At 41.9% G+C, this 16,629-nt stretch overlaps 1 protein-coding gene across 10 annotated transcripts in view; it reads right to left on the bottom strand.

Annotated features, from left to right (window-relative positions):
• POU6F2 (POU class 6 homeobox 2) overlaps window positions 1–16,629 on the bottom strand; it is a 496,562-nt gene that overhangs the window by 60,409 nt on the left and 419,524 nt on the right. For 6 of the 10 annotated variants that reach the window (XM_045389033.2, XM_045389038.2, XM_065542098.1 and 3 more), the window contains exon 6: window positions 1,722–1,862. The exons of the other annotated variants lie outside the window; for them this stretch is intronic. In XM_045389033.2, the coding sequence (XP_045244968.1) occupies window positions 1,722–1,862 (141 nt within the window). The remainder of the gene's footprint in view (window positions 1–1,721; window positions 1,863–16,629) is intronic. 10 annotated transcript variants of the gene reach the window in all.

Raw genomic sequence — 16,629 nt, forward strand, 5'->3', positions numbered from 1 at the left:
CAAAAAAAGCAAAGGTAGTAACTCCAGCCCCCGAGAATATCTAATTGGCAAAGTAATCAGCCCTTAAATGATCAGAAGAATAAAATCCTAATAATTCCTTCTATATAATGGATTTTATGCATCACAAATATTCAAGTGATAGAGAATAGTAGTGTATTTTACTTAGATGTAGGAACACAAAAATCAGAGGAAATATCCGTCGGTGGATATGGTTTCTATCTTGAACCCCTAAAATTTACATCTCAAGGGCCAGTTCCCTGGCCGGAGTGAGGCAGGGTGTCCTATTTCTGGGCACAGCTCTAGGAAGCAGCGAGCTGATGTGAGTATGAGTTATAGATATTAAAACCAACTTTTCCTCCACACCAATACCCCGTCCCTCCAGAAATCTTAATAGGCTTTTGAGAGCCTCCATTTAGAGCCGGCTGCATAAAAGGATCCTTTGATGAAAAGGGATTGGAACAAGGGTTAAAGCAGACATTGAAAGGTTACTGTAGAGGGCACAGTGTTCATACAACCCTCCTTTAATATGTGTGGTGTGCACCTGTGATAAGATGATTCATTACATGGGGCCTCTCTTTGACAAGCTCCATCGTTCAGCCCTCGGGGTTCTGATGGGACAATCCTGCACCCGCCCAGGAAATAAAACAAGGTCAGCTTTTTTTCCCTGGGACGTAGACGGAGACGATTTAGCTTATAATGCATCTTTGTTTACTCTTTATGTAAAATAAAAACAGGGTTCAAGACATCGAAATGCCTGCTCTCCACAGAGCAGGCCAAGCAGGGAGGATGCAGACACACTGCTGGGCAAATAAATAAGGCTGGGGAAAAAATCTTTGTGAGAATGCTAGCCCCTTCTCCCTTGGATTTCATGATCATGAACAGTCACACTGGAAAACCAAGTGTCCTAACCACTGGGTTCTGAGAAAGGCCTTCGGATGGAGGGTACCCTAACATCATCAGTTTCATGTCGTTTGCTTTTTATGCAGGTTTTGGGTTTATTGAGTCGTGTGAAGCTCTTCCAGTATCTTGTATGACCATTACGTGGCACATTAGCAGTGTGAAGGGACGGACCCTATCTCATGACATGAGGAAGGTTTACTGCCCCTGTCATACTGAAGTAAATCAACAAGCATGCCAGAGGTTGCCTGGCTTCCATGGGAATTGGCAGGAGGCCGGGGCCCATGGAGCTGACTTGCAATTGGCTTCATTCTAACTCACCCCTTTTCTTTGTTGCTTTTATAAGACTTCTGCATCACCTTCCCATACATTCAAAAATTGGCTTTGTTAAGACTAATTTTGATATCTTACAGCAATTATGGAAGGAAACTGATCAGTTTCCCTCATTATCCAAGTTCTTCCCTAAGTGAAAAATAAAAAAAGCAAAACTGGCATTTTATTTTTAAAATGTAACTTTTTTTTTTTTTTGAAAGAATGCCCCTGTAATGCAAAGTAACTTCTTCATATAACGTCATAACATGAGTCACGGTACAGAGATAAAAACAAAATAAAACTTTGACAATCTAGAGGTAGGAAAAAAAATCTTGCTTCTAAAATATAGAAACACCTCCCAACCCTTCTCCTATTCTTGACATTGCTAGTAAACATTATTTATTTGCCTCGAATAGATGCGGTTACATATCACTGTCATGCAAAAGAAATTCATTTCCTTTCCGAGTTCAATCTGCCACAAAAATGCACTCTTGTTCCCATCTCCCACTCACCTGTCCTTGTGCATTAGTAACTAGTTGACCTGTGACCCCCTGAAGACTGGAGAGGGCATTGCCAAAGGCCTGTGAGCTTGCTATGGAGCTCATGGCTGCTGCAGCCGCTGCAGCCTGACTTGCTAGTGGATTATTAACCAGCTGCAAAGAGAGAAAAGATCACCGTGAAAACCACCGAGAGGCACAGGCACAGCACATGGACACAACATTGACTCTAGGGAGGTAGTTCTTGCCTCAATTCGCTCATGCAAAGGGGCCTGGAACCCACCGGAGGGGCGTGACGAACATTCCCCGGAAGCTCTGGGGTAGGGGGATGATGGAAACGAGGCTGGAAGGAAAATGTTGGGCAGCTTGATGGAGCCTGGGTTTAGGGCTAGCCCAGGAGGGAACGAGCCTGAACTTTAGGGGTGAGGTGGGCTGTTAGGACCTTCTTGGGTGGAGAAATGATTTTGCAGAAGCCCTCTAGATTAAATAAAACTCTGAGGAAATATCTGCTTTCCCTGAGGTAACCAGACAGAATAGCGGAGTAAATAGGATAGGGGTTGTGGAAAGAGAGGAATAGATTTTTAGGATTTCTGCGAATGAATTTATCATTTCCATTTGTGGATTGCAGTTTCTTTCAGGGACATCGGGTGAGGCAGGTGTTCCACCCCACTTTCTTGTTTGAGGGGAGAAGGAAACCAAAGCCAGTAGGAATGGGAATCTATGGCCTCTGTGCTCTCAGAGGGTGAGTCTAGGGCTGCGACAATTTTGGGGCTTTACCCTAACCACAGGATTCAAGGCCAATGAGAACGGCTGGTCGATGAATGGTCAGATTGACAACTGCTTGCTGTTGTAGCTGATATATGGTCTTTCCTCAGCCTCTTTCCTGGGACAAGAGTGAAACAGGGAGGAAGAAAGAGAGAGGGGGAGAGAGACCTGCCAGGGAGGAGGTTATGGCTGCCAAAATCTGTTTTTCCATGGAGACCAATTCAATATTCTCCTTCCTGCCAATTTTCCACGCCACAGGTTTTCAGGCCTTCTGACCATGAGGCAGAAGTGTGGCTTCAACTAAAATCTGCATTTAGGTTAATGACTAGATCTAAATTCAAGAAACATTTAAACTATTTTCACAGTATTGGTTTTGATACATGAATTTCATTTGTATTTATTCTAGGGTGTTATTTTTTTCCCATATAGTTTCTCTCAAGTACAACAATTGTTGTGTTGGAAATAATGCATTTTCCATCACCAGTTCCCACATCCATGAAATTCCTGCATTTTTTTCAGAAACATGCCAAGACTAAGACTTGGTGGAAAAAAATTAATACCATACCTAATTCAAGTCCTGGAAGCTCTTCTAAAAATGCCACTTTTTAAACTTTCCTTTCTTTATTTTCTGTCTCAGTCTCTCTTCTCTCTCTCTTTTCCTTCTTCCCTGTTTCTTTCCTTCAAACCATATTTAATTTCTTAATTTCTTTGGAAATTTGCCTAGAGATTATACTATCTTATGAAGAAGGAAATATTATCAGAGAAAACATCAAAAAGGACAGGAATGTAATAATTATTTTTTCATTAATGTGATATCTTTATCTTATTGGTTTCTTTATTCATTTATAACTACGTTTCACATAACTGTTCTTCAGTAATTCTGCTGACCCAGCTATTTTTTTTTTTTTTAATGAGAATCCATTTTAAGTTGATTACTTTATGTCTTTTGCCTTTATCTCTCTCCTAAAAGACAATAATGATTTTCTTTTTAAGGAGAAAAAAATTCTCACTCATCAGCCTAAAGAGAAACCCTGTCTTATCCCAGATTACCACCATGGGATTTAAAATTCAGGTTGGTCTTGACTGTGATTTTTGGAGTATGTCTTTATAGGATAGATGGGGTAACAGTATGCATCCAGAAGTAACTTTCCTTGTTTGTAGACTACCTGAAGTGAGAAGATTTCATAATGTGTTCTTTTTTTTTTTTAAACTTCTGAAGTGAGAAGACTGCATTGGAAACACTGTCTCCAAACTGCTGGTACAGACACTGACCATTGGTACAGTATTTTTAGGTCATTTATCAAGTGCCATGTTTACATTTCTTTCATGCAATACAAGTTGAAATCATAATGAAATTCTTGAGTTTTGGAATATCTCAAAATAAGCTTCTTCCTCCTCAACAAATGATTAAATTATGTTCAATTGGATCTTAGTGTCGAACATGGATTTGGTCCATGGATTTTGGGTGAACAATTTAAATATCTATATATAGACTGCTCTCTGAAGAAGATGGGCAATTATTTATATTTAATGAAAAGAAAATATTTTTATTAACTGCAAGACATTTCCCTAACATCTATGTTGATCAAAAATTCATATGGGAAATTATAGAATTATTCTCTGGATACAAAATAGCATAGATTGGGAATTTCCTACATTTAGGACACTAGTGTATTGTTCAGATATAGTCCCATGCAATTTGCTGCATATTCAGGTATTGCATAAATATAAACAATTATGCTGAATGCGAAACAAAGTCTCTACTTAAAAGTGAGCTTCTGAGCTTTTGTGTTTTGGGGTCAGAAATGGGTATACTTCAACTGCTTTGGACTGCTGCCTTGGCTTATTTTTAATGTTTATTTCCTCTGTATTCTGGTCCTAGCTTAAAATCTAATTTGGTCCTCTTTTTGCTGCCCTTCCCTCTTAATAAAGCAAATGCCAACTCAAATGACTCTTTTACTTCCTACCCGACATTCCGGTAGGTCTTTGTGGAAGTTGTCTGAGCTCTGGGGAGATACCTTGCTGTCCTTGTAGAACTAGAGCTAGAACCACAGTCACGGAGTGTGGTGTGCACAGACAGTGGGTGCAAGCCAATCTATAAGCTGACAGCATTCCAGGAGGACCCCTGGTGGTGTTGATGGATGCAACTTTATACCTACATATCTTTTGCCTTCTCTGTCTGTGACTGCCAAGGCAGGGATGTACTATGCATTAAAATATGAGGCAGGGAAGTGGAGGCGGTGGTCAGGAAGCCACACGTGTTCTTCTCATCACCTCGGGTCATGTCACTCTGTATTGTCCCCAGTCATATCATGTTAGCACTGCTCCTATCAATATTTCTTGATTGGAGACTCTGGGTAGATTTGGACAGAGGGGAACTCAGGCACAATAAATGCACATAATGAGCATGTTATCGTTCCGGGACCAACGGGATATTTTGAAGCTGCTGCCAAGTTTACGCCTTCAGATCTTTCATTGCCAATGTACCTAACCAGCAAAGGATGGCCCAAATGAAGTCTGACTATAACACATGGTCTTGTTTTCAACAGACCAGCTTAAAAGACATGATGAATTCTGGTGTGTGCTTGTTGATGAATGTGGAAGCTTTCTAAAGGAAGGATTTGCAGAGGGCTAGAGTTCTTATGTTATATACAAATGGATTTTGGGCCTTGAATACATCAAGTTCTACTTCTGGAGTCTAAAAACCCACTAAGAGAAACATTGATATCTTAAAGACAGTTTTCTCCTCCCTGGAATTTTAGAGAATACAATGACAGAATAATTTTTTAGTTTTATGCCAGTGAGGAAGGGCTCCAAGCCTCACATTCCCCTGCTCACGCATTAATGCAGGTGAGGGCATCAGCTCTGAAAACAGACTGCCTTGGTCTGTGACTTTAAGTAAACCACACTTCATTTTCTTATGGGTAAAATGGGTATAAAAAGAATATCACACACAGGGTTAGAACGGGAATTAAATGCGATAATGCATTCAAAATTTTAGAATACCTAGCATACATTATTTTCTTAATAAATGCTAGCTAATATTCTGATGGTTTTTACTGTGCATGAAGATTTTGAATTAATCAACTTAGAATTAGAACTCACCTCCATAAATATCTTTTTTCTTTGGAAATAATATGAACAAGGTAATTATTCCCTATTTTTAGGGCAATTTTATTTTACTTTTTTTTCTTATAAAAAAAGATCAGCTTGAAGAATGTGTGAAAGTATTTTAGAGTAGAGAGCATAAGCAAAAAGTACTTAAGACAGGGCTTCATCTGCCAGTCTTGGGCCTGTCCTATTTGATGGAATTAGCTCATCTATAGAGAAAGTAGTGCTTAGAGTCTGAAGTCAGGGTCAGTGGGTGACAGCAAGAGAAGACATTACCTTATTTGTAGTATGTTTTCCTCATCCTTATTTTGCAATATTCATTAGGTTTCCATAAGGGCACCCATTTTGGAGTTTAATTCCTGCCTCATGTGAAAATATTGTCAATGAGTCCATCTCACAGTTGCTGATTTGATAGTGAGGGAATGCAGGAAAAAGATTTGCAAAAAAAAAAAAAAAAAATTCTTTTAGGATTTACAGTGATTTATTTCTATGTTTCATATCAATATGGATATTTGGTGCTCATCTCATAATGAGAATAAATCCATATTTCCAAATCTGTATACTTTGTGTATCTCCTTGCTGCTTGTGTACACTAAATGGTGATGAGAAAAAAAAGCTTTGATAAAGTCTCCCCAAGGAGCCCCCTTAAATGATGTCATATAGATGTCACCATAGATAATATCACATGATGGAAGAAGGTTTTTCTCTAAGTCATGTCCCATATTCTCTTTCTCTGAAAGATGCATAGTTTGCATCCTGGAAAGAATTCAGTTCCCTTAAATCTGAACATTAGTAGTAATAATATGTTTCATGCAAATGGGCTGATTATATAATTCTATTATTATAAATCTCATTTACAAAAATATGGCAGCATGATGAGGCAATTTAGCTATGGTATTATATTCCTATGTTTATGTCTCCATTCTAAGAGGAACTTATGAATGCAGCTGCCTCAAAACCTTTCTTTGGAGCATAATTGTCCATGATCTATATAGTTCTATCATTCTCCTCATGAGCTATGTGGATTTTATAGAGTATGGATTTTGGAGCAGCTCTTTTTTGCTACTAACTTTTCAATTTAGAACCCTGGAACTGTGGTGCCATTTGTTTTCAAATGAGGATATTCATAAATGCATTCATCACTATTCATTCCTCATTTAAGGTTTGAAATGACTTGGCAGTGGCTGCCTAGAAACAGCAGGAAAAATGCAGCTTTTGAGTTCATTTACATACATTAGGACCTCGACTTTTCCTGTATGTATGAAAAAGTGTCTCTTGATTCCTTGGGATTCTTCTAACCAAATCAGTACTTCCACATCTTACCCTCAAGGCTTCTCTTAAAAGGTCAAGAAATTATCAGTAGACAAATATTGGAAGAGTGGCCATATGTATCGCAACAATGTACTTGATGTGTGTTTTATCCTACTAAATGTTTCTCCCGGGTCTCATCATTATTGTTGTGTTATAGCAATACTCTCACAACAGTTAAAAAACCAGTTTTGTGAGTTCCAGCATTGAGCCAGGATTTGCTGCTCGCTGTCTGCTCACCCTTCCCTGTAGTGGTGGCAATGTGCTAGATGCTGACCTGCCCACTCCCTGCCAACCGACTGGAGGTCTCCATTGACCACTGCTGACAGATCTCTTGGGCTGGGGTGCTTGAGATTGAGAGATGCCTCTGAGGCACTGCAATATCCTAAAAGACCTTTTGAGACAGCCAGATGGAAAGAGGTCCCCAGAGAAACTCCAACCAGCCTGCGTGCTGGGAAGAATGTGCACTGGGGTGGAGCCACAGAAATCCACTCTGTCTGCAGCAGGGTGGAGCCCGGCCCCTCCTCTTCCTGGGTGGAAGCTGGGATTTAATCCGGAAGTGCACCAGCAGGGACTCTGGCTTTGCAGAGAGTCCCTATTTCTCTTTTTTTCCTCCTTTTTGCCCAATAAATCCTGTTTTTCTCACCCTTCAAACTGTCTGTGGGCCTAATTTTTCATGGCTGTGTGACAAGGACCCCATCTTTAGCTGAACTAAGGAGATAGTCCTACAACATTTTGACTCACCAATGTAAAATCCCATGATTTTGGTATAGTTTCAGAATCAATTATATTTTATTTTTATTTAATGGTGAAATTGGAAGTATAGTAACTTCCTATGAGTACTCCAATATACAGCCATAATGGCTAACAGAGGAATTTTTAAGGTAACCTAAGGTTTTTGGTCAGGTTTCCCAGAAACAGAAAAATGAAGGGAGGAAACCTGACCCAGCATGAGGCTCTGTAGTGTTTGTAGGATCTCAGCGTTGTCCTATCCTATAGGAAGGAAGCTGGGCTGTCATACCCTATACTGTCAGTCCTTGGTTAACAGCCCATGGGGTGAAGATAAGGGTTGGCAATGCCCAGGCACTGCTGGCCCTTTGCTCTTAGGGTCAAATGGATCCTGGAGCCCAAGGAAGTCCTTGGAAGAAGGGCTTCAGATGCAGGTCATTGAAAGCCCAAGGTGTGGGGGCAACTCATGGAAAAAGAGGGATTCCAGGGAATCTGGGTGGAATATATCATTTTGTGACATAATAAGAAGTATGTATTTTGTCTTCATCCTTGGTTCCTGACATAGAACTCCTAAACCCTTGGAATTTCTGAGTAATAAGGGTAAGAAAAACATCTTTTGTTATTCTTAATAAGCCCTCTTTCAGCCACATCCAAATTTATGCTAATGAGGTGGCTCTAGGAGAAGTCCACCTGGCTGGTAGTCAAACCCTGTGACTCCCGGGATAGAACTTGCAGCCCCACTCCCGACTGAAGGAGAGGGAAGAGAGGCTGGGGACTGAGCTAATCACCAGTGGCCAATGATTTCAGCAATCATGCCTTCATAATGGAACCCTACACAACAGATTTGGAGAGTTCCTGGTTGGTGAAGGTGTCCATGGGCTGGGAGGGTGGTACACCCCAAACTCCCTGGTGACAGAAGCTCCTGCACTCTGGACCTCATGAGACCTTTCTTTTCTTTTTCTTTTTCTTTTTTTTTTTTTTTTTAACATTCCTGAGACAGGGTCTCCCTTTGTTGCCCAGGCTGGAGTACTGTGGTCCAATCATAATTCACTGTGGCCTCGAACTCTGGGGCTGAAGCCATCCTCCTACCTCAGCCTCCTGAGTATGTGGGACTATAGGTTCATGCCACCACTCCTGGCTTTTTCTGATTTTGTAGCCATAGGGTCTTGCTACATTGCCCAGTCTGGTCTCAAACTCCTGGTCTCCAGTGATCCTCCTGTCTCAGCCTTCCAAATCGCTGGGATTATAGGTGTGAGCCACTGGGCCCAACCCAGGCCTTGCTTTATGTGTCTCTTCATTTGATTGCTCATTTGTATCCTTTATAATAAACTCATAATCATGTTTCCCTGTATTCTGTGACCCACTATAGCAACTTATTGTGCATGAGGAGGGAATGGTGGGACTCTCCAATTTGTAGCCAAGTTGGACAGAAGTGTGGGTAACCTGGGGCTCGCTACTTGCAACTGGCAGCTGAAGTTGGGTCAGTCTTGTAGGACCGAGCATTTATTCTGTACCCATTATGTTTTGGGCATTGTGTGAGGGGATACAGTGCGAATGACAGACTGACATGTTCTCCACCCTCACAGGGAGTATAGTTAACAGGGAAAAAAGATTTGGGTGGGAAGAGGAGGGAAGCAGGAAAAAATAAGCTGGCCAGGAAGCAGTATCCAGACCTGGAGGGGGTGGCAGTCTGGGGTTAGGGGTCAGTGGGAGAAGGGGTGGTGGTTCAGAGAGATCTGGAAGAGGCAGCTCAGAGTTGCTCAGAAATGCGTCCTGCAATTAATGCTCCATTCTACCTTGAAAGTGGAAGCAGCACAGTGAAACGATTAAGAACTTGAAATATGGAACCGGATTGCCTCGGTTCAAATTCTGGGGCTGCCAGTAGTTAGCTGCACATCTCTGCGTCTGTTTCTTTAGCTGTAGTAAAATGGGAATTACAATAGTGGTAATGACATTGTAGGGTTGTTGTGAAGAATATATGAGTTAATATAGGCAAAATGCTACAAGAGCTCCTGCCATATAATTAGCCCCATATAAGTTTTGCTGTAATAATTGCAGTCCTTCTAGGAACTTCTGGTCATACTGCTGTTTTAGGATTGAGTCCCCTCTCCTCCTCATTCCCTCTAGGATAGTCCGACTGGCCTTTTTGCAGATCCTCAACTACCTCAGCTGTTTGCTTTGCTGTTTCCACCAGTGGAACTATTTTTTTTTTTTTTGAGACAGAGTCTCGCTCTGTCCCCCGGCTGCAGTGCAGTGGCGCGATCTCGGCTCACTGCAAGCTCCGCCTCCCGGGTTCCTGCCATTCTCCTGCCTCAGCCTCCCAAGTAGCTGGGACTACAGGCACCCGCCACCGTGCCCGGCTAATTTTTTGTATTTTTAGTAGAGACGGGGTTTCACCGTGGTCTCGATCTCCTGACCTTGTGATCCGCCCGCCTCGGCCTCCCAAAGTGCTGGGATTACAGGCGTGAGCCACCGCGCCCGGCCCAGTGGAACTATTTTTTCCCATTCTCCCAGATCACCTCCTTAGAGACACCTTCCTTGACTACTTTATCTACATAGCATTCCCTTTCTTTTCGAGATTCACACCAAAAGATTTATAAGCAAAAGATATGATGTCTAGGATTTGCTTCAAAATAGTCCACAGTGGGAGAGTGGGTGGAGATATGGAAGACAGGTCTTGGTTTGATCATTGTAGGAACTGGATAGTGGATCTATATGGCTCATTAGACTTTTTTTTTTTTTTTACTTTTATATATGCTCACAATTTTCCGTAACAAAAAGTTTTTAAGGAACCCTTCAATTCTCCATCTTGTCTTGTTTATTTCACACCTTATTAGAGTCTGATATTACATTATTCACTTATTTGTTTATTCTCTTTCTCCCTCTCTCTAGAAGTGCATTTTGGTTCACTGCTATATCTTTGAATCTTTCAACAGTGCCAGGCGTCCAGTAGGCCCTCAATAAATGTTTATCGAGTGAAGGAGGGAGTTGAAAATATCTCTATCTGACTGAGAACTTGGTGGGAGTTTGACTCTAATATTTACAGAAAAGAGAAGAAATTTTACAGCCAAACTTATCTGAATGTTTCTTTTTAAAAATATATGCTTCAACATGCTGAAACCCTATCTCTACTAAAATATGAAAGAAATTAGCTGGGCATGGTGGCACGCGCCTGTAATCCCAGCTACTTGGGAGGCTGAGGCAGAAGAATTGCTTGAACCCGGGAGGCGGAGGTTGCAGTGAGCCAAGATTGCACCACTGCACTCCAGCCTGGGTGACAGAGCAAGACTCCGTCTCTACTATGTGTATATATATATGCTTTACAGGCTACGTGCAGTGGCTCATGCCTGTGGATCAGGTGGGTGGATCACCTGAGTTCAGGAGTTCAAGACCAGCCTGGGCAACATGGTGAGACCCCATTTCTACTAAAAATACAAAATTTAGCTGGGCGTGGTGGCGTGTGCCTGTAATCCCAGCTACTCGGGAGCCTGCGGCAGGAAAACTGCTTGAGCCTGGGAAGCGGAGGTTGCAGTGAGTCGAGACTGAGCCATTGCACTCCAGCCTGGTGACAAAGCGAGACTCTTTCTCCAAAATATGTATATATTTGTCTATATATATATATGTATAAAATATATATATATGCATTACAATCTCTCATACCACATTGAACCAACTGGCCAGAGCCTCACACATCTGGTGACTCAGTCCTGAGAGCTCCTGTGTAACCCCCGTGCGCCAATTTGTCACGTGAGTTAGCACCAACAAATGCAGCCTTCCTCTTAGCTGCGCAGGCAGAGTCCTGAAAGGTCAAAATTGGCACTGAGCAGTCTTTCATACTAGTTGGGAATATTCCAGGATGTAAAACTCAACTCAGCAGCCAAAGGTGAAAACCCAGCTCTTCTCTGGACATTTTGGACCAAGAAATTGCATCCCAGATGTCCCTAGAAATTCTATGCCTGGAATTGGGTGGAGCTGGGCTGGGCTGAGGGTTTAATCTCTTAGTCTGAGGTTATTTGGGAGCTGAAGGATAAAGTGGCAGTGAACAAGGCTTTTTTTTTTTTTTTTTTTAATCATTGGTTATGGTGGTGGAGACAGAGTCCAGCTATGGAGCCTACATCTCCCCAACCCTGCGTCATGAACTAAGCCAAAGCCCCATAGACAGCAGCATGGGCTTAAGTTGAAGGGGCCGCCTTCCCCAGATAATGATGGATTCTATGTGCCCTCGGGCACAAGCACTGCTGCTTTGAGGCCAGGCACTGGAAAGTGAGATCGGTTAAGGAGGTGGGATTTCTGGGGGTGTCAGGCCACTTGGGCACTGAGATGGTCTGTGGCTCGTGGAGGTCACTGGATGCAGAGTGATAAGTGAGGCTCTACTCAGATGGCTTCACAAAGCCTGGACATCATTGCAGGCGGACAGAGGGGACTCTCTATGAGCACTTGTGGACGTGCTGAAGAGTTGCTCTGGAAGTATGCTGGAGAGAGAGCTAGAGCTTACATGGGGCCAGGTCCAAGTTACGTGGAGTAATTGATGAGCCCTGCACCTCGGGAGCTTGGAAGCACTTGAGGGAGGGGAAGGAAATAAATGAGTCTGGCTGACACACAGTGATCTGGTGGCAAACTCTTAGAAAGCTCTCCAGAGGGATGCATTTCTTTTTATTTTTAAATTTACTGACAAAATAGTCAAGCCCAGAGTTGAGGGGAAAAACTAGCTTTTAACTTAACCCAATACATTGATTTGATTTTGAAGTAGAGAGGTCAGCATTATGGAAACACACCAACTCTAAATCAGATTTTATCCAAGTTATATGTAGACAAATACTGTATTACTACAAGCCTACACATCTCATTTCCTTTTCAGTCTATTCCTCCATTTAATAACCTGAAAAATCTGTTTTTATTGAGTTTCATGCTATTTTCTTACTTACATACAATAGTGTTACTCTTACCAATTGCCTATTGTCATGGCACATTAGTTAGGTGAATTTGTTGATATTTCAAATTTACTCTTTCTGTTTTTTTTTATTTTTATTTTTTTATATTCTATCATCCAGTTAAACAAGTGATTGGGGGCACTCTTCTGATGAAAGTTTTTTTAGAAATAAATTTTGCCACAGCATAGCAGTGGGTGTTGCTCTAGTTTCTAGCTACAGAAAAGCACAACACATTCTTTAGCCACCTGTGTCTAATTTACTTTAGTTCCCAACACTTGCTGAGTTCTTACAAGGGACAATAGGTGCTATTGAGTGCAGAAGAAAACCAGAAAGGATGAGGGGCTCCAAGAAAGCCGAGACACAGGTTCCGTCTTTCTGGAGCTTCAGCACAGTGTTGTTTATCAGATATTTCCTAATTACTAAGGTGCAGGCTCTGTGCCAGGCCCCAGGGACACAGAGATGGACAAGACAAGAGCCTCATGCCTTGAGGCACTGCCCGTATAGTCACCCTACGTAGCCAATGCTTTAAGATAAGGGCAGAGGGAGTTCAGACAAGGGATCCTCATCAGGTTGTGGGGAATGTGGGAGATTCCTTGGGGAGGACAGCTTTGGAACTGAGTCTTAAAGGACGGCTCAGAGTTGATTGTGAGGGCGGTGAGAAGGTGAGAGGAAAAGTCTTCTCACTCACTAGGAATAGCATCGTCAAAGGTGTGGTGTTGAGAAACAGGATTTTGTGTATAGGGAGCTGCTAGTTTGGCACTTCTGATATTTTGGGGAACATGAAGTAGAAGGAGGAAAGCAGCAGATTATGGGGCAAGGCACGTGCTTGTAGAGGGAGGACCTTGTATATTATTTTATGGACTTGTCCTTTTTGTTCATAGGCAATGATGGAGGGACATAATCAGATGTGAACTTTAGAATAATCACCTTGGAGACTGAGTTGGATTGGGTGAAGATGGGCCAGACTGGAGGCAGAGGAGAACAGGAGGTAGCTGGGAGCAATAGGGCAGTCCGAGGGAGGGAGTGCAGCTGGGGGTAACTGCACACAGAAGCACGGTCTGGTTGACCACTCATTCATTCATCAAACACAGCATCGACTGTTTATCAGGTATGGTGGTGTAGTCTCTCCCTGCAAGCTTCTAGAGTATCGGAGAGACAGATAGGTAGACAGACAAGAGCCAATGGGTACAAGCCAGTGTAGGAATATGCTAAGTGAACTGTGAACATATTGGGGAACTGGCTAGCTCAGTGGGGGAAAGAGGAAGGGTGTCACGGAAGCTTCACAAAATAACTGATAGGAGCTCAATCCTGGATAAATCACAGATCAACTGAGCAGATGGGAAAGACACACAGTTGGAATAGAAGAAAGAATAATTATGGGATTATGGGATGTCAGAAAGCTGGCTATGCTCTGAATGTCCACAGCACACCTAAGACAGGAGATGGAGCTAGGAACCTTCTGAGATGGGCTTTGAAGAAGTGGGAGAAGGAAAATAGGCAGTCCATGTGTGAGTGGTGTGCTTGAGTTCATACGGCATAGAGTGCCCACAGAGTGTTTCCCATGCAGGCTGTTTTATGAAAACACCTCAATATTCACATCCTCATGCAACATTAAAGAGCTAGCCTTAACAGCTTTGCAGCCCAGGAAACAATACCAACTGGTAGTCATCAAGTTATCAAATAATTTCATTTATTTTATGTAAAGGGAATGCTAAACTGCTGACTGACCAAAAATTAATAATTGAACGTTGAATAATAAAACCAAAGCCATCATCTTTAAAAATACAGTGTTGTCTGTTACAAAAAACTACATAGATGGATGATGAAGAACCCCCATGGCTGGGTGCATGTGTTAAGACTGAGCTGTGATTTTATAAAGCATAATGTTAAAAATTAATTAGAAGTGCTGTACTAGTTTATCATGAGACCTCAGGTTCCTGAGAATCTGCGCAGCATAGCTGGACGTCTTTTATTTATTTGGGGACTAAGTACTGGAGCATTCTGACGTATTTTACTCCAGAATATATGTCTTTTCTACAGATTCTATTTTTACCACTGAAACTCAAGAAACTGTTCTTAAGTCTAGCTAATTCAATTAATTACTTTCCAGCTAATTCAATTAATTACTTATAAAGAACAAAACATATGCCTCCTCTTCCTTCCATCCCAATAACCTCATTGGTTATTAAAATATGCTTGTAACAAATGTTATGCATAATATCTTCTTTTTATCAGTCCATGGGCAAATGGGGAGCCTTGTTAAGCTGTTACTGAATTTTATTATTATGTATAATGGCTTGCTTGCCTCATAAAAAGTATCCACTGAACAGCTGTTGCAGAAGGAAGTTAGCCAGAGATATGCTAGCCATCCCACAAAAAACACTACATTTGGGCCATACAATGTATATTTCTGGGGGCCAGTAGAAACGAAGCCATTTGTTGTTGGTCTGCTGCTGAACCTTAGACCATCTACCCTCTTGAGTTCATGATAAGGGTCAGATATATCACTTTAACTATAGGGAGAAGAAAATGCCATTTCTGGTCATGTCACATCTGTCTGAAGTGGGTGTCTGTAAGCAGCCCTGGGTTCACATCCATGAAGGTTTCTTGGATGGTAAAGAGCCCAGAGGGTACTTTTGGCAGATGATTCGAAAAGCAGCTGAACATTCCAGGAGCACCTGCCACACCTGTGCCAAAGGTGCTGCAGCATTAAGTGTCCAAAAGAGAACTATGCCGTCAGGAAAAACAAATGGTCCAAATTATTAGAGAAAATACGACTGTGTAGAAGTGGGAAGATAAGTACATGAAACGGAAAGCAGAAAACATGACTAGAATGCTCAGAGGTAAATAAAACCCTTCTCTGCTCACAAAATATATTGGTTATAGTTTGTTCTAAACACATTAAGCTAACAGTAGGAACCACTACCTGTAGAAGCCGTAAGCCAAGAAAATATAAAAAGTTGTTGTATAGATTGTTTGGGAAGTTCCCATTAATAAAACCGAACATAGGTTAAAAAACATAAAGCTTAATCTCACCAAGAGCAAAAGCAAGGCTGTGTGGGAATTTTCCACATTTAGGAAGAAGAGAGCAGGGAATCACTGATGGAAGAAACCGCTCTCCCCCATCAGCAAAGAGAAAAATATTTTTAAAAATGCTTTGGCAATCCTGTAACTATTGAGAAATGATTGGCTGTGCATTTATGGGCAGAAACTAGGTAACTGGTAGTGCAGAAGGGAATGTAAAATGGCTCAAAGTCTGGGCACCTGAGCTCTCTTCCTGCATCAGCAGCTCCCTGGTCATGCCATCCTGCCCTGCCTGAGTCTCCACGTTCCTGTCTGTAAAATGAGAAGGTTGCACTACATCTGTGGTTCTCCAAATGTAGTCCCCGACAGTAATGAAGCCACAGCAGTTTTAGGGATGTGTGTTAAAGACTTAGCCTTCCCTGACGAAAACCTCTGATACACACGGAGGTCCACACATCAATCATCCCTTGTGTTGCTCTAAGGACAGGAGAAAGCCAGATTTGCTCCCTCCTTCCAGAGTTCTGTGGGGTGTTTGGTCTAAGGCTAGTTCCATGAATGTTCAGCTTCTCCGAAGCAGACCTGGAAGAAAGGGCTTTCTCCCACAGTGGCACTGAGTGTGGTCCTGGAATGAATCACATCAGCCTCATTCCTGAACTGTTGAAAATGCAAATTCTCAGCATCTACCCCTAGACCTGCTGACTCAGAAACTCTGGGGGCTGGAGCAGCAATCTGGTTTTTAATAACTCTTCAGGTGATGCTAATTCATGCTAAAGTCTGAGAAGCCCTGAACCAGATAAGTTTTTAAGCTTCTTCAAATGATAAAAGTCTACGATGATGCTAAAATGGAATAAAATTTGGAACAGTGCTATATTTTTTGAGTCCTGCTCCTACAAGGATTACTAAATAAATGTATTAACTAAATATAATTTTCTAAGTCTGTTTCAGCAAGTGGGAACATATGGCTAGAAATAAATATTTAGTGAGTCAAGGCTTATAGCAAGTTTCTAAAACAACTGGGCTGTTCATTGACTTCTAGGTTGGCTTCCAGCAGCCCA

Source organism: Macaca fascicularis, chromosome 3 (assembly GCF_037993035.2).
Source record: "Macaca fascicularis isolate 582-1 chromosome 3, T2T-MFA8v1.1".
Classification (NCBI taxonomy): Eukaryota; Metazoa; Chordata; class Mammalia; order Primates; family Cercopithecidae; genus Macaca; species Macaca fascicularis.